At 37.7% G+C, this 18,608-nt stretch overlaps 1 protein-coding gene across 2 annotated transcripts in view; it reads left to right on the top strand.

The window, feature by feature from the left end:
* Nucleotides 1–2,219: 2,219 nt before the first annotated feature.
* LOC132123508 (large proline-rich protein BAG6-like) overlaps nucleotides 2,220–18,608 on the top strand; it is a 28,192-nt gene continuing 11,803 nt past the window's right edge. The window contains exons 1-19 of one of the 2 annotated variants that reach the window (XM_059534166.1): nucleotides 2,220–2,420; nucleotides 2,913–3,011; nucleotides 3,189–3,306; nucleotides 3,526–3,791; nucleotides 3,875–3,946; nucleotides 5,444–5,566; nucleotides 5,674–5,855; nucleotides 9,706–9,835; nucleotides 10,429–10,632; nucleotides 10,851–11,070; nucleotides 11,153–11,212; nucleotides 11,547–11,863; nucleotides 12,311–12,394; nucleotides 12,683–12,994; nucleotides 13,181–13,460; nucleotides 13,551–13,720; nucleotides 16,620–16,673; nucleotides 17,952–18,054; nucleotides 18,237–18,361. In XM_059534166.1, the coding sequence (XP_059390149.1) occupies nucleotides 2,928–3,011; nucleotides 3,189–3,306; nucleotides 3,526–3,791; nucleotides 3,875–3,946; nucleotides 5,444–5,566; nucleotides 5,674–5,855; nucleotides 9,706–9,835; nucleotides 10,429–10,632; nucleotides 10,851–11,070; nucleotides 11,153–11,212; nucleotides 11,547–11,863; nucleotides 12,311–12,394; nucleotides 12,683–12,994; nucleotides 13,181–13,460; nucleotides 13,551–13,720; nucleotides 16,620–16,673; nucleotides 17,952–18,054; nucleotides 18,237–18,361 (2,904 nt within the window). In that variant the 5' untranslated portion in view covers nucleotides 2,220–2,420; nucleotides 2,913–2,927. The remainder of the gene's footprint in view (nucleotides 2,421–2,912; nucleotides 3,012–3,188; nucleotides 3,307–3,525; nucleotides 3,792–3,874; nucleotides 3,947–5,443; nucleotides 5,567–5,673; nucleotides 5,856–9,705; nucleotides 9,836–10,428; nucleotides 10,633–10,850; nucleotides 11,071–11,152; nucleotides 11,213–11,546; nucleotides 11,864–12,310; nucleotides 12,395–12,682; nucleotides 12,995–13,180; nucleotides 13,461–13,550; nucleotides 13,721–16,619; nucleotides 16,674–17,951; nucleotides 18,055–18,236; nucleotides 18,362–18,608) is intronic. The other variant, XM_059534167.1, reaches the window with a different exon arrangement.

Genomic DNA, 18,608 nt, shown 5'->3' on the forward strand with positions numbered 1-18,608 from the left:
TCCATTTTCCGCTGCCCCCTCAGTGTACTTATATGTCAATAATTAATTAAGACCACAAAAATAAAAAAAATTTTGTTGCCTTTGCTATGTCAGCTGTGTTCATCTCAGTGTTGTCATTACAATGCTAAGTATCCAAACTATGACCACATCTTTCGTTCAAATGCAGCAGATTGTGTTATATGGGTATAAGAGAACTATTGACAATAGAGAGCAGAAATATTATGCATAACTGTCTCTTTCCAACCATGAAATCGAAACATAACATAAATGGAAATTGTGGTCTTTAACTGTTCCACAGACCACTGCTGGAAGGGAAATCAAGTGTACCTATGGCACGCTAATATAGATTATCTGCATAGTAGTATATGAATGTTAATTAAAACTGAAAGTGAATTACAAACCCGATTACAAAAAAGTTGGGACACTGTACAAATTGTGAATAAAAACAGAATGCAATGTGGAAGTTTAAAATTTCAATATTTTATTCAGAATACAACATAGATGACATATCAAATGTTTAAACCGAGAAAATGTATAATTTTAAATGAAAAATAAGTTTATTTTACAATTCATGGCATCAACACATCTCAAAAAAGGGTCAAGGCCATGTTTACCACTGTGTGGCATCCCTTTGTGTGGCATCTCCCTCTTCTTTTTATAAAGGTCTGCAAACGTCTGGGGACTGAGGAGACAAGTTGCTCAAGTTTAGGAATAGGAATGTTGTCCCATTCTTGTCTTATACAGGCTTCTAGTTGCTCAACTGTCTTAAGTCTTCTTTGTCACATCTTCCTCTTTATGGTGCGCCAAATGTTTTCTATGGGTGAATAATAAGGACTGCAGGCTGGCCATTTCAGTACCCGGATCCTTCTACGCAGCCATGATGTTGTAATTGATGCAGTATGTGTTCTGGCATTGTCATGTTGGAAAATGCAAGGTCTTCCCTGAAAGAGACGACGTCTGGATGGGAGCATATGTTGCTCTAGAACTTGGATATACCTTTCAGCATTGATGGTGCCTTCCCAGATGTGTAAGCTGCCCATGCCACACACACTCATGCAACTCCATACCATCAGAGATGCAGGCTTCTGAACTGAGCGCTGATAACAACAGTCCGGATGACATAGTGTCCCAGTTTTCCAAAAAGAACTTCAGATTTTGATTAGTCTGACCACAGAACAGTTTTCCACAGTCCATTTTAAATGAGCCTTGGCCCAGAAAAAATGTCTGCGCTTCTGGATCATGTTTAGATATGGCTTCTTTTTTGACCTATAGAGTTTTATCCGGCAACGGCGAATGGAATGGTGGATTGTGTTCACCAACAATGTTTTCTGGAAGTATTCCTTAGCCCATGTGGTGATTTCCTTTACAGTAGCATTCCTGTATGTGATGCAGTGCCGTCTAAGGGCCTGAAGATCACGGGCATCCAGTATGGTTTTCCGGCCTTGACCCTTACACACAGAGATTGTTCCAGATTCTCTGAATCTTTGGATGATATTATGCACTGTAGATGATGATAACTTCAAACTCTTTGCAATTTTTCTCTTAGAAACTCCTTTCTGATATTGCTCCACTATTTTTCGCCGCAGCATTGGGGGAATTGTTGATCCTCTGCCCATCTTGACTTCTGAGAGACAGTGGCACTCTGAGAGGCTCTTTTTATACCCAATAATGTTCCCAATAGACCTAATAAGTTGAAAATTGGTATTCCAGCTGTTCCTTAAATGTACATTTAACTTTTCCGGCCTCTTATTGCTACCTGTCCCAACTTTTTGGAATGTGTAGCTCTCATGAAATCCAAAATGAGCCAATATTTGCCATGACATTTCAAAATGTCTCACTTTCAACATTTGATATGTTATCTATATTCTATTGTGAATAAAATATACGTTTATGAGGTTTGTAAATTATCAAATTCCTTTTTTACTCACAATTTGTAAAGTGTCCCAACTTTTTTGGAGTCGGGTTAGTATTTTTGCGTAACCAAACGCAAACTGAAGAAATACGAAAGGTGAAATCCATTAAGAAGTGATAGCATAGTCTAGCTCTAGGCCTTCCTGTCTGTTTGAAACAAGAGTGTAAAAATGCTATTTTATTATTCCACTAAAATTTTGTATAATTACTTATAATACTGGATTAATTTATACCTCACATGCCAAACTGCTAATTTATTCATTTCAAACATGCACTTCTTTACAGCGGAGTTTATGAAAACCACGTGACGTCATCACATACTTCCTCGAGCTTGTAGCGTAACACCGGCTAGCATGATAGCGCGAGGCTTTTAGCTTCGCTACATCAGTGAATTAAACGGTCGGTTTTACGCAAACAAGCACAAATTACAGCCACGCTGTTACTAAACTCAGAAAGTATACCGTATATGCAAAACAGCGAATTTCAACCAGGAATAACCCTGTGTCGAGGTAGGACAAACATAGGCGAGCTCACATGTTCGCACAGCTCGAGCGCACTTTAATTCGTCTCTTTACTACTAATTGTTTAGTTTATCACTGACAGTCAGGCGAAATGCGTGAATACGTAATGTATTCTTAGTAAATAGTCATATTCTATCTTTAAAACGCTACATAAACGCTTCTTTGATGGTTGGTTAGCAGCAAGTGACCATTAGCAGACTGTTTGTATCAGGTGTCCTGGACTTGTTCTGTTGTTGTAGTTTAAAGTTAAATATCTTTTACTGTCTGAAAGCATATGTTTTTCTAGAATATGCTTTAATAAATCAAGAATCTTCTGCAAAGGTGGGGTGTGCATGACAGTTGGGTCTCAGTTGAGGCCTGTGTATAATCCAACACAGTTTTCCTTCGCTGTGACGTCGTTTATTATTGGATTTCATGTGTTCAGTGGTAGGCAGCAGATTATTTATTTGTACTTTATGCATTGTTATCATTGCTTTCTAGCGTACTACAGACAGTATGGAAGAACAACCAAACAATAACATAGAGGTCACTGTGAAAACCCTAGACTCCCAGAGCAGGAGTTACACAGTTCAGGCACAGGTAAGCTGGAGTTTTCTTATTGTGCACATTGTCACATGTCCTTTATAATGATCAGTTAGCATACTGCATTTGACCACAATTTAAGGCAAATGACGTCATGTGACCACATGGCAAAGATAGAAGTCCACTGTCTGCTAGTTGTCTTTTGAATTGACAGCTTCTTGTTTCGCTTCGTAGATGACGGTGAAAGAGTTCAAGGAGCACATATCACCTTCTGTAGGAATTCCTGTTGACAAACAAAGACTCATTTACCAGGGCAGAGTACTTCAAGATGAGAAATCCCTAGCAGAGTACAGTGAGTTGATTTGTATAAAATCAGCAGTTTCAAAATCCTTCGAGGGAACTGACAACGTTGACATTGTGTATACGGTTCCATCGAAAGCAAGTTCAGTTGAATTACAAAGCAAAACTACACATTTATTTATGCATTTCAGCATGTGCTTTTGAATAACATCCCCTTTTTGCAGTCTTGTGACTTTTCTGTACTTGTCCCTGTTCATCCATCTCTGTCTAGACGTGGATGGAAAAGTAATTCACCTGGTAGAGCGGGCCCCACCACAGACCACCCAACAGGGCTCAGACTCGGGTGGCGTACCGGGGTCCTCGGGTGGCGTACCAGGGTCCTCTGGGGCGACACATGGAGGCAATCAGAACCCAAACTCAACCAGTAGCTCTCAAGGGATCCCTCTTGGGCCTACGCATGACCGCAACGCCAACAGCTATGTTATGCTTGGTACTTTTAATGTTCCGGTGAACATAATGGATCCTCAGCAAATTCAGGTGGAGATTTTTTTTTTTTGACTTCGTGTCACTTGTATTGCTTGATTTTGGTAATTTTTGCGTAATGTATTCGTTTTTCTTAGATGTCCATTCAGCAGATGATGACTGGCCTGGGAGACAGTGCAAGAAATCCACGTGTCAGTACCAGCACGGGGGTGAGGACCATTGTGATCTAAAGAGAGCCCTTTTGTAGTGGTGGAATATGCATGCAAAATAAGCAAATTCATGTTTTTATTCAACAAGGATGCGATAAATTGATCAAATGTGAGGGTAAAACATGTAGATTGTTATAAAGAGTTCTATTTCAGAGAAATGTTGTTCTTTGGAATTTTATGTTCTTCAGATATTCCTGTAAAAATAAATGCATCAAGATTTCCACAAAAAAATGTTAAGCGGCAAAAAATTTTTCAATATTGATAATAATAAAAATTTCTTGAGCAACAAGCCAGCATATAAGAATGATATCTGAGTGATCATGTGACAGTGAAGACTGGCGTGATGGACCCTTTTAACAAGACTGTGATGACGCGTTTAATAGTCATCAGCATCGTAAATCATAGGAAGTTTTACATTTTTGTATTTTTATAACACTGTTCTTTTTATTATGTCACCTTTACATCGAATTATCAGAAATGAATTGTTGAATTACCAACACTAATGCGAGGGTGTTTCTAATGCAGTGTCTATGGGAGGGAAGGTAAATTTGACATTGTTCTCTCTTCTGACTGCCATTATCAGTCTCTTTCAATTTTTTTCCTTTTATTGAATGTCATGAAAACACTATCGTGGAGTTTTTCTTTTTTATTTGTGCAAATGGGAATACAAAAAAATATATTTGGGGTACTCTCCTGCTTCAAGTTAACCCAACTATGATGACTTCTTCTGCTGAGAAACCCAGAAATGTCAAAAAGGTCCATGATGCTGAATGTAGCTTTGCTATCAGAAAAATAAATAACGTGTTAAAATCTATTAAAATAAAATTATTTTAAATTTTAATGTCATAATATTGCTGTTTTTTTTATTATTAAAAAGAAAAGAAAAACAGCCAACCTTGGCTAGCTTCTTTTTAATAAAAAAAACAGTGTGCATAAAAAAAAAGTATGCAAATGCATAAATTAATTAAATATGTGTGTGTGTGTGTGTGTGTGTGTGTGTGTGTGTGTGTGCATTTAGCAGATGCTTTTATTCAAAGCGACTTACAGTGCATTCAGGCTAACAGTTTTTAACTAACATGTGATCCCTGTATGTTCCTGTAGCTCAAGTGGTATAGCATTGCCTTAGCAAGCGCAAGGTTGGAGGTTTGAATCCCAGGGAACACATGATAGGAAAAATTGTTAGAGTGAATGCAATGTAAGTCGCTTTGGATAAAAGCGTCTGCTAAATGCATTAATTTAATCCCTGGGAATCGAACCCACATCCTTGCGCTGCTAATGCGATGCTCTACCACTTGAGCTATATATATATATATATATATATATATATATATATATATATATATATATATATATATATATATATATATATATATATATATATATATATATATATATATATATATATATATATATATATAGACAAATGCAACCATTTAAATGGATACAAATATATGCAGTAATTTCCATTCAGTAATTACATATAATTCTTTCTTCCAGACCAGTGGCTCTGTGAATGTTCAGATTGATTTGGACCAGTCATTGCAAAGTGAGCCCAGACTGCGGCTGCTATTGGCTGAGAACTTGCTGAGAGACACCAATGCTGTGATCCAGAGACTGGAGGTAAACAATATTGCTGAGAATTACTTGGCTTGTTGCTTACAGTGGTATCAGGAAGACATAAATGTGCATATACATTGCTTATTGATTATTCCTGCCTTCTTTCATAGGGGCAGCTCGAGGATGGCTCAGCATCCCAGGAGGACTCTGCACCTCCACCCACCTCCTCCACTTCCACTCCATCTCCTACTGTACAACCCATGGACACTTCTCCTCCTCTGTCAAGTACCCCACCATCCTCTTCCTCCTCCACCCAGACTGAGGGTGCTCCACCCCCTCCTGCGGGCCTCAGGTAGGACCGGTTATAATTAGAATTTAATTATTTGCTTTATATAATAAATCTTAATATATTTTTCTATTTTCCAATGAAGTTTCAGGGAATAATTAATCCAAAAATTAACACAAAATGAGAATTGATTGTTTTATAGTTGAACAGTGTTGTTGTATGTAAAACAGCTGCATAACGATTCTTTAAAAAGTCTCTTTTGGTGTTCCATGGGGAAAGAAAAACATCACATGGGTTTGGAATGGCTTGAGTATGATGACACAATTCATTTTTGGATTTATTGTGCCTTAAAGGCAGGGTAGGTAAAAAAATTTATAAAAAACTTTTTTTCCAAATTTGTTTAAACTTTATTTATTTATCAATACATAATTAAAATGTAAGTACTCTGAAAAAGAAAGTATAAAAATCGAGTGTCTGTAGACCTCTCACGACCTCTCATGTTTTAAAGACAGCTCATTATTTCCATTCATTCCACCCCCTCCCTTCTGGGCTCCTTCCAAAGCCTCTAACCACGGCTCGCTAAGTAATGTTATGTTAGCTATATTACGCAGCTACGTGTGCTAATGACACATGCTTCATGAAAAAAATATGTATGATCAAAATACAAAAAGAAAGATTTACCTGTCCAGCAGAAATAAAGCCATCAAGGAGTCACTTTTCAGCCCCTTGAGTTCCCTCAGTTCTCGCCATCGCTGGAAAGCCACGCCGATTTTAACTCGCGTTTTATTTCTTTGTTTATCCAAAGACTTTTTGTTCATTGCCTTTTCTTGTACTGTTACTGTCTTCCTTTTTTTGCCTGGTTTGCCTTCACTAACTGCATAGGCTGGTACTGTGAATTTTGCTTGCTGTTTCTCTGCCATTGTTTTGGTATTCCTAGCATCCGTGCCTGTTGAATTCCTCAAATCAAACGTGCACGCGCAAGTGGGCAGGTCATGTGTGGCAAAAGGGTGGTTGCCATGGTTGCTAGAGAGTGACAGTCGCCTAGTCCAATCCTATGTTTCGTCCCGTAATGGAAATAATGAGCTGTGTTTAATACAGATTAAACGGTCTAGAGTCACTCGATTTTTATACTCTTTTTATCAGAGTACTTACATTTTAATTATGCATTGATATATATAGAAAGTTTAAACAAATTTGGAAGAAAGTTGTTTATACATGTATTACCTACCCTGCCTTTAAGTGGCTTTGTTTTGCTAAGCCTTTTTTGCTCTTATCGAACCATGCTTTTAATTAAATTGAAGTAAATGGAAGTTATGAGTCCAGAATATAAATCAAGTTAAAATAAGGACTAACCATCTTGCATATAGGGCAGTCATAATGTCTCTCTGTCATGATTTTAGTCTTCTTTTATTTTTGTTAATAACGGATCTTTTTAAAGATAGTAAAGGTTAAAAAAGGTTATTTAAACACATCGGGGCGTTTTATGGGTGTTTTTTTTTTATAAGTCCATGAATGTCCAGAATGACTGTTTAGTGTTGATTTACTCTAAATCTGATAAAGATTCGTAGGTAAGCCTTTAGTGTTGTGAATAGAATTGTTGGTTTACAAAGTTTTGGGAAGACTTACAGCCAGGAAATGATGATACATACAATTTGACAGTGTGACAATATTTTTCTGGTCAATACAATACAATTCCATTTTTGGTTATATCTTTAATGTTCCTAAAACTATGACTGTATTAAATGTACTAAATCCATTTAAAGGTACACTCCATTTTTTTATTTTCCGTCAGTCTTAGTACATGATGTAACTGCAGAAGAGTTGAGTTTTAAATAGGAAAAATATAAATATATATCTGGATATTTTTGAGCGAGATGCTAACAGTCTAATCAGATTCAGTGATCTGTGCTAAGCTAAAAGTGCTACCAGAGATTGGATGAATGGATTAGAAAATGGTATAACTCTAGGGGAGTTGGAAAATGAGCCTATTTTCAAAGACAGTGGAGTGTTCCTTTAAATCACCAGTGAATTGCCACATGAAAGATAGATTCTGTTTCTTTCTGAAGAATGACTAACAAATTGGAACAGAAATGTGAGTTTCTGTCTTTAAGTTTCATAAACACCTGACTACAATGTTCCTTTTGTCTCATTTTTTACCTTTTGGTTTGGCCCAATAATGAAATTTGTGGGAAATGTACAGACACTTTTAAATCAACCGCCTACAATGTGAGGTGAAACAGAGGGAGTTAAACCGGGAGATTGAGTTTCGCTATTGAAGGAGTAGGCATGATTTCAGTTCAGTCTACCTTAGACATTGTTGACATTTGACATCAGGTTAAGAAATGTGGATTTGGCACTTTGATTAACCTCACTGCATTAGGAAACTAACAACTCACTGTTTATTATGCTCTATAATTCTATTTAGGTATATGTTAAACAATTTACATCATAAATGTATCTACAGTATCATACGAAAATGTGGGGTCACTAAGAGTTTTTTTATCTTGTGAAATTATTATAATTTAAAAATAAAAAAATTTTATAATTTTTTTTTAAATGTATTAATGGTGATGCAAAGCTGATTTTTCAGTAGCCATTATAGTAGTCTTCAGTTCACATGATCCTTCAGAAACCATTCTAATATACTGATTTGGTGCTCAAGAAACATTTCTTATAAATTTTGCAAACCGTTTTAGAATTCATGAAAGGAATATTCAAAAGAAAAACGTATATTTTTTTTATAACAACATGACAATGATGAATACTGACCCCGAACCTTTGCAAACCGTTTTAGAATTCATGAAAGGAATATTCAAAAGAAAACCGTATATTTTTTTTATAACAACATGACAATGTTGAATACTGACCCCGAACCTTTGAATGGTAAAAGATATATATTATAAATTATAAGTTGTTATAAGCTAGCTTACTCTTAATTTAATTCTGCAGTAAAACCTAAAATTCCATAAAATATATCTTATGTTGTTCTATACCTGATGGTAGTTTTATATATTAACTGGTTTTCTAATTTTCATGTTTCCTCCCTTGGTAAACAATGATTTTCTTGTCCATTTGAGACATTTACTCCAAAGCTTGTGATTTTATCAAAAGTCAGAGCAGATAATAAAACAGTACATGAAATTCATTTGCTGTGTATCCTAAAAAGGGAAAGTCCTTTGTGGCCAAAACAGTTTGTTGTACTGTAGATTTTAAATACACTGAGCACTTTACTTTTTGGACTTTGTTACAATAAAAAAATATTGCTAGCATCTTGGCATGAACTCCTTTTTTGGATACAGAGCAAATTATTAATAATAATAATAATAAAAAAGAATTGTGCTCTTTTTGGAAGAATTTATGACTTGAAATCATGTCACATGTGGATTGAAAAGAGTGCAGGATCCTAAATTTTAGTTGTTGTTGTTGGTATAGTACAATACATACAATAACACTCCATACAGACGATGAGTCACCTTTTCTTGGTTTCATGTGCATTTAGTCTGCACGGATGCTTAAATCCATCAGTGGGAGTTTATCTATGGTAGGAAGTCTTTGCTTAGCCACTGAAAAGTGAAGCTCCCACTACTGTATCCTACTCAGTTTTAAAAGTCAGACAAACCACCATTCTTACCACTAATGACTTGGTTTTCAAGTGTCAAACTAAAGGTTATTTTTGGTGTAAGCCATCTTGTTTCGTTGACTAAGCAGAGTCTGTTCTGTTTGATTAATTCACATTCATACTTAACCATACTCTACTTCAAATGCTCTTACACGGGAATCTATGTTAGTTTATGTATACCTATGTTTTCCTTTCAATATAATGTGTATTAAAGTGATGCCCTATCGTTCAGTGTTTGATGCAAATTGCATTTGGAAACATTGATTTATGATGAACCTGTTGCTGTCTTCCCATCAGCCATCCAAGCCCAGCTGAAATGGTGGAGATGTTAACAGAGCTGAGGAGAGTAGAGGAGAGACTCCAGCCTTTCATTCAGAGAGCTCACCTCATTCTAGAGGCAGCCACAACTGCAGACTACAACAACAATGTAAGAAGCCCACTCGTCCTAAATGTTTTTTTCTCACCATAAATGTAGAGTTCAGGCGCCATAATTACTTTGATGTGAATGCAAATTCATTTTGGAAGTGACGCTATGATAAGTCATTCAGCCAATATATTTTCAGTAGGCAGAACATGAAAAATGAGTTGAAATAATAAGATAAGCAATGCTATCATATATCAATATTGTAGTGATACGTTGTTTCAAGTGATACTGCCTAAACAGTTCAGATCCTATAGCTTAGAATTGATGCTTCTATTCAGCAAGGGATGCTATAAATTGATTGAAAGTGACAGTAAAGAAGTTTTAAAATTTAAACAAATATTTAAATTTCCATTCATTAAAAAAATCCTGAAAAAAAGTATCATAGTTTCCAAAACAATATTAAGCAGCACAGCTGTTTTTAAAAAACAGGAAAATATCTTACCGACCCCAGACTGTATGGTATTGTATATGGCAAAAATATGGCATAATAATAACTTTAAAAGTTTCTTAATTTTATAGTTGTTATAATTGGCAATTGTGCATTATTTCATTAAATGTTAAATATTTATATCAGCTTTTTTCTTTGTGAATAACAGACCCAAGAGAGGGATGAGGATCAACGCATTCTCAACCTCGTGGGGGAGGCCCTCCGTCTCTTGGGAAATGCCCTGGTTGCCCTGAGCGACTTACGGTGTAACCTCCTGAGCAACCCTCCTCGACACCTGCATGTTATCCGCCCCATGTCCCACTACACCTCCTCTGTGCTTACTCCAGGGGGCGTGCATCACCTTCCAGCGCAGGTAAGGATGTGGTCAGAGGCTCGTGCAGTGGGAAGCATGCACTGCATAACCCTGAAAGTGAAAGTTTGTAGAGCTCTTCAAAAATAAGTACTGAGGTGTTTTTGGTAGAGGTATATTTTCCAGAGATGCTAGAAATACTGAGAGAACAGGGACTTTAATGGTAGTTTGTTGAAGTAGGCCTAATTAAAACAAATCAATTAACTTTTAACATTCTGCAGTTGAATCTTGGTACTACTGTGACCATGTCAGCCAATGACAGACTAGCAGCTGATGGTCAGCCTCAGTCTACTGGCCAATCAGATCAGCAAGGCCAGGGACCAACACCTGCCAGTCAGACTGGTCCAGCCAATCAGCAGAGTGGACAGCCAGGGCCTAGAGTCATCCGGATCAGTCATCAGACCATGGAGCCTGTAGTGATGATGCAAATGAACATTGATGGTGGGTTTCTTTTGTATTTGTGTGCAAGGGGTGTAACTATTTTTCCTATTTGAATTTAAATCACTTGTTTAATATGTTACAGACTCTGGCAATGCTGCACAGACAAATGGTCAACAGAATGCTGCTGGTACTGGACAGCCTGGTTAGTCTTAAAATTTTCTGAAATACATCCCCATAGAGGCGATTAAAATATTCACTTTATATTATGAATAGATTTTTAAGTTATAAGGAGGTAAATGATCATAACATATTGGATGTGAGTAGTTACTCTAGTTAGTGTATTTTGTATATATGAATTGTAACAAAATATAGACAACATACACATTTTATTATATATATATATATATATATATAAAAGTAAAATAATTAAAAGCAATATAGTTATAGTTATAAAAATGATAATAGCATGTTAATATTTTGTGTGATTTTCACCAAGATGAGCATGTGTTTATATGATACACGTTTGTGTGTTGCAGGTGCCCCCCCTACTGTTCAGATTCCAGGTCTACCTCCAGAATTCATGCAAGCCATTGTGCATCAAGTCACTCAGCAAGCCATGGCTATGGCAAACGCTGCCTCTACTGGCCAGCAGGGGCAACAGACCACCCCTCCAGCAAATGTTGGCACTGGCTCCACTCCACCCCCAATGCCCCCTTACCCACCTCAGGCCAGAGTGGTTTTCACCAGACCCTCCTTTACTCACAGGATGACCAGCCCCACTTTCACCCAGAGGGGAGATACTATCAACCTCAGACCAGCTGTTCCACCGATGATGGGCCAACAGCCGGGACAGGTGAATGAAATTCCCATGATTTTTCTGTAAATGCCAGACAGGAATAAATGTGTTTCACCACATTAATGTATGTATTGTGAAATTAATTTTGAAGTGATTTTGATTGAAAAAAAAAAAAAAAATGATGAACTCTATATATGCCAAGCCTACATATTTCCTCTATAATCTCTGTTAAAAGCGTTATATGATGCGATTTCAAGTTTTCCTTTCTCTTTGGAGAGTTACAGACGGATTTTGCATAGATAAACTCCCTGAAGTTGCAAAGAGTAAAGTCTCAAAACCAAAGAGATATTCATCAAAGTTAAGGCAATGCGCTGCACTGGAAGTTCTGGTTAGCTTAATTCAGAAGCAGTCATGCATTATGATCAGTTTTTACAGAAGTCCTCAGTGCTTAGACTTGTTCATTGGGTGTTGGTTTTATACAGATATGTGTGTGTTTCCCATCAGGCTGGACAGTTCCCTCCTGCTGCTCTGAATCAGATGATTGGTGGACTGGTTGGCCAGCTTCTTTCAGGGGCTGCAGGTCAGATGGGAACAGTTGCATAAAACTTGAATTTGTAGTAATACATATACTGCTTTTTTTTTTTTAAATTGATAACATATGAGTTCTGAGATATTTTAGTTGATAACTGACATGTGGATCAGCTCAAATGAGATCACTTGTCTTCTTGACATGCTTGATATTCTCTTAAAATTTTATGCAATACATTTTGCTATATAAATGCATCATTCATTCATTCATTCATTCATTCAATACTGATGTAAAATGCTTCTGATTAGGGTATAGTATTATATATTTTACTGTTCTCTGCATCCACAGCCAGCCAAACCACCACATCGTCCTCTCAAACATTCACCTTCTCCACATCTACTTCCACAAGCACTCCATCCACCACCACGACCACCACAAGTGGTTCTGGGTCCACACAGTCTAATAGTACCAGTACCAGCACTCCCCAACCTGGATCTTCACCGCCACCTCCTCAGGAGAATCCTTTAGGGGGAAACCTGGAGCAGTTGTTGGGGTCTCTACTAGGCGGAGCTGTTGCCACAGGAGGCCAGGGTCCTTCTATAACAGTCACCATGCCTGGGGTCCCTACCTTTATCCAGGGGGTCACAGACTTCATGCAGGTGAATAGCCTACTTTGGCTTTATATACTTTTTTTCCAGATTTTATTATTACAATAATATCAGTTTTCAAACATAGAATTACAGAGCATTTATTTTGGTGGTTGTTCAGTAAATAATTATATGCACCGCATGCTGTAGAGTAAAGCAAGCAAAAATAAATTAGTTTTTTTGCATCTCTGTCATCAGGCTTCCCAACCACTTTTCTCTCAGCCTCCTGGGGGACAGCCTCAAACCTCGACCCCAACCGCTCCCACTGCCCCACCAAGCGCAGCTACCACTCCTGGGGCCGCCACAGCCAATGAAGGTCTGAACCCTGAGCTCTTCACTGGGATAGTGCAGGGCGTCCTGTCCACCATGATGGGTTCTCTGGGTACCCCTCAAAACGAAACCGAGAGCATCGCTCAGTTCATCCAGAGGCTCTCCCAAACTAGTAACATCTTCACCCCTGGTACTGGAGACGCTATGGGTGAGCTCTTTTGGGTTAATAAGTTTCTTTTAGTTCTTTTCTTTTTTTTCAGTAAAATGAGGAAACTAAAAAACCTGTATACATGTTTAGGTTTCTTCGGTGATCTTTTGGCTTTGGTTTGTCAGAACTTCTCCATGGTGGACATGGTGTTGTTGCTCCATGGGCAGCACCACCCACTGGGTCGTATCCAGCCCCATCTCGCTCAGTTCTTCACTGAGCATTTCCTGCAAGGCCGTGAGCCCACAGAGGCCAACATCACCGTAAGTTGTTCTTAAAGTGTGCCAGAGGGCTCTGATTCCCAATGCTGTTCCTGGAATACCCCCCAAAACTGCTCATCTTGTATGCCTTCCTGATCAAACACATACCCAATTAGACTAATAAGTTCATTACTAGAGACTCCAAAACCTGAAATGGGTTTTGATCGAGCGGCAACCTCCCGCTCTATCTAGTGAAGCCAATAAGGAAGTGACTAAAACTGCAATTCATCGACTGGCCGCTTGAGGCTGGCTGCAAAAGAGAGTCAATCCCATAGACTCCCCATGTTAAAATGCCCAACTTTACAGCAGAAAAAAAACATGTTTTTAGCCTGGTGCAAAAAATGATTTTGGTCTATATAGCTAATTTTGCCCTTCATGACAACTGTGAGGGGGTGATTTTTTTTATAACTCATCCGTTTAAATTATATTAAGCCTTAAAGTTCTGCATAATTAAGGACGTGGCCACTTGAGTGACAGGTGAATTGCCACTGCTGTCACAGCCGTCGTGCTAAGTGGGCGTGGCTTCAGCAACCAGCTCCCGCCCTTTTGCCCATTTTCGATTGTCCGGGAGAGTCGCGCGGTGACACGCTGCCAAGATGGCGGTGGCTCGCTCTGCACACTTTAGGCTTCAAAAACTCTCTTCAGGAGTCTACGGGTGACGTCACGGACACTACGTCCATGTTTTTATACAGTCTATGGTTTTGATGCATAAGGGAAACATCCAAAATGTTGAGAAACAGCAGTCTTAAATATTTACAATGACCTTCAAATAAAAATCTGCTCCAAAAAAACATAACTGTGATGGAGTGCCCTAAATAGCCTGAATATCCCGTGGTTTTAAATTCCATCCATTTCTTGTGTCCAAACTTTTCTTTAAGCCATGTTGCCGCTGCTGTTTTTCTTCCACTGACCTTAACCCATCCTTTGCTCTCTTATTGGCTGTAGCTCATTGTAACACCGGACACCATGTGATGTTTTGTGGGCTGACCGTTACGGATATTTGCATGATATTTGTTTGGCATCAGCGAGGCATCGGTTGAGGCCATAGCGATCCTCTGATTTGTCCTTGAGCACTACACACTAGAGCTGAAACAACTAATCGATTTAATCGATTAAAATCGATTATTAAAATAGTTGTCAACTAATTTAGTCATCGATTAGTTACTAAACAACTTTTATTTCCCGTAAGCGGCTCATTTTGTGCAAATTTTAAATCTGCGGTGACCAAAGTGTGGCAGTAATGAGCCACCGGAGGTTTTATTCAGCCAGTACAGCAGGAGAAGTAGCGAATAGCCAATAGCTGGCCTCGTTTTATGTCACGTGCTTCCCGAACTGCGTTTGCAGCATTCAGCGAGATGGTGGAGACAGACGGCAGTGGAGGAAGCTTGAGAAAGAAAAAGAAAAAAGCGGAAGATAAAACTAATCGAACGAAGTCATCCAAAGTGTGGGAGAACTTTGAGCCTTCAAAAAAAGAGGAGTAACCTGTAAACTCTGCACTACTGAACTGTTTAACTGTTTAAGACTTTTATTTGTGCAGATTCTCCAGTACGATGTTGTTGTTTGCAAATGTTTAGTCGTAAAAGCTAATAACATTGCTTTTTAACAGTTAACATTAAAAGATTTACAAACATGTTCTGTGATCAGTTTGTCGTTTACCAGTTCATAATTCAGTCGTGCAGCCTAATTATGACTGAATGAGAGAGGTAAATGTTTAAATGTATTTGAAATGCCCTTTTTTCCCTAAGTATTCACTGGTCTTTTTCTGGATTTAAAATGTGAGTTCCATTCAGGTTTCATGCCACTGGCACTTTATTCGAAGGATTGTTTACAATTTCACAGCATAAGCCATAAAGCTGTTTCCCAGGTATAAGTTGTGTGTTTACAGGAAAAAAATAATAAAATGAAATGTACTGCAAAATTATTCAGTTTTATTCTTATTCTTCGTGAAAATATCTTCTGAAAGATTCCTTAAGCTTTGTTCGGGATGTTAAACTACTTTAGGTGCCCTGAGGACTGCCATGGTGAAAACATTATTTGAAATCTCCTTGTGAAATTTGCTAGAGTATGGGTCAGTGTTTTGATTGCAGAAGAGTTTGACAAAGAATTACTAACACATAATAAAACAAAACTCCAGGTATATTTTTGATGAGGATATGACAATGCAAAATGGTTAAAATCTCTAAAAAGTCTATGTTGAATGATAAAGACCCTTTGTTAATAATTTAATTGGAAAAAATGGGCAAAACTAAAATATAAGTACATAAAGATTAATCGATTAATCGTAAAAATAATCGACAGATTAATCGATTATCAAAATAATCGTTAGTTGCAGCCCTACTATACACATAGATTGCAGAGTATTGATCACCCGATGATTTTCCCCGATCACAGCCCAACCTCTCGGCATTAAATCGAGCTTAAAATCCTGTAGTGTGAACTTGGCTCTACTAACCCTGACAAGAATATACGACTTCAACATTAACAGTTCAACTATACTGCTATAAAGCTCAAAGCATGATATTTACATTATTCAATTCAGCATACAAGATGTTATTGCTGGCAGCAGTCAAAGAATGTACACAGAGCATTGTGCATTATCTTTCAGCTTGCACGCAGTCCACAGAATTATCGTAGGAAAGATATTAACACAAATAGCCAGATTTAACTTTTTCTGGTAGTTTGCGATCCCTGCATTAAAGACATATCAGAACTATTTGTAACAGTCTCTGGAAGTCCTGTCACTTTTTTAATTTTCACTTAAGTTTCTGAGGTGTTTATGCAGTTGCTTGATTTTGCATCTTTGTCCTCCCCGGTACAGTCCCTTGTCTGATTCTTCACTTTGTCCCCTCTTTCTGTTTCTCTTTCCATATCTTCATCTTATTTTTTCTTTCTGTTTTTATAGGCAGCTGCTGATGACTTAATTGCAGAACTCGAGGAATACATCACAGAAAGTTTTGTAAGAATCCCTGAATCCTTTCTTGACTCCTTAAAAACTATGAAAAGTGTCTGTGACTGATCCCTCAGTTAGTAACAAGCACTGTAAAATTGGAAAGATGTTAAAGAGTCATGAAACCCCCCCATTTCTGCACTGGTTAGTTCTCACCACAGTTTTAAAAAATGCTAAAAAAGTGGGCATGCAGCGGACCGGGGGAGGGGTAAGAGGGAAGACATCGAGTTAGAAACACAAATAAATGCACAGCCATTTGCACCCTGCATCGAAAACATATTACATTTACATTCAGTCATTTAGCAGACGCTTTTATTCAAAGCGACTCACAAAGGAGACATATATATTATTCTGTGGCGTTTAAATAAGCCTTTTGACAGGTTGTGTCACAGAGCTATAAAAACGGTTACACTCACCAAGTGAATGAATCGCGTTTGTGCTGAACTCTTATTACAAAGAAAAAACACTCTTCTGCGATCCATAAATGTTTCTCTGTTAATGTGTGCGATGTCATTTCACAGTCTGATGCATCTTTCATAGCAAATCAACACATGTTGTTGTGAATAAGTAAGCGAAGCGTCTTCTCATAGGATAAACACGCAATCTCATGAATAATTGAATAAACACCGACGCTCATCAATGTACTATAGTCCATTGCCACGTTACAAATCGTGACGTCAACACAATGTAGATTTTAAATCCGGAAGATGAAAATAGAGCACAAAAACTTAAAATTAACCAATTTTCTCCAACAGTTAAAATTAGCGGATGCTAACATTGTCTTCTATGATGTACAACACAAACACCTCTGCTATAATCTTAGAATAAGTAGTCTGGGGTTTCATGACCCTTTAAATATTTGTATATTGTAATAATTCACAATATTTCAATTTTTTATATATTTTTAATTAAATAAATTCAGACTTTGAGAGAATATGAGACTTGTTTGTAAATTTGTTATAAAAAATCTTACCGACCCTAAACCTTTGACCTGTAGTGTAGATTTTACATCGGTACCACATATCCCGAATAACTTAGATAACAGATTTGTATGGGGTAATTAATATAATCACTAATGCAAGCTGAATTTTAAACACTCTGGAATGTTTTGTGCCTAGACTTCCAGTGTGAGTGAATTACTGCAAACATAATATATGATTTTATATGATATGAAGTCAAAGCATGCCAAAGATGATGTTGCTTTGCTTAAAGTAAATAAAAGAAAATTTTTCACACAGTGGAACTGATGCAAATTTGAGATTTATGCTTCCTGTCCATTCCATCTAGTCATCCATCGCAGTCCGTGATGGGGTGGATATCACCCAGACGAACCGAGCTTTTCTCAGACAGCAACTTGCAGGCATCGCCACCCACATTCTGCACTGCACAGGTATGTCTAGACGATGTGATGGGTCTCTATTTAAATTCATAAATTATTGTATTCCCCAAATATTTTTAAATATTAGCTTGCAGTTTTGCTTCTTATATCATGTCGAGGGCTCCATAAGAATGCAGTAGTTACATACATACATAAAAACATGAAATAATTTAAATGTGCATTTATTTCATCAGATCAAACGTTTGGACCTCGGCTCCTGCAGCTGTGTAACCGTGCACTCTTTGAGTGTCTGGCCCTCAACCTTTACTGTCTAAATGGAGAACAAAGTGCCCTTACTGCCGTCATCAATCACCGCATTGTTAGTATCCAAAACATCTGACGTCTGACTCCTACACCCCATTTCGTCTTGGTTATTCTTTTATTGATCATCCTACAACTGCTCACAGTAAATAAAATTGCGGAGGAGACATTTCCATGTTGGCGGGGGCTTGCGTTGATGCAGGAAACTTAGCAATTAATGATAAAGGTGATAGGGGTAAGACCGGGTTTCGCAGTCATGGAAAACCTAAAAATATTAGGGGATATTAAAATGGTTATTAAAATGT

This window comes from Carassius carassius, chromosome 41, assembly GCF_963082965.1.
Source record: "Carassius carassius chromosome 41, fCarCar2.1, whole genome shotgun sequence".
Taxonomy (NCBI): Eukaryota; Metazoa; Chordata; class Actinopteri; order Cypriniformes; family Cyprinidae; genus Carassius; species Carassius carassius.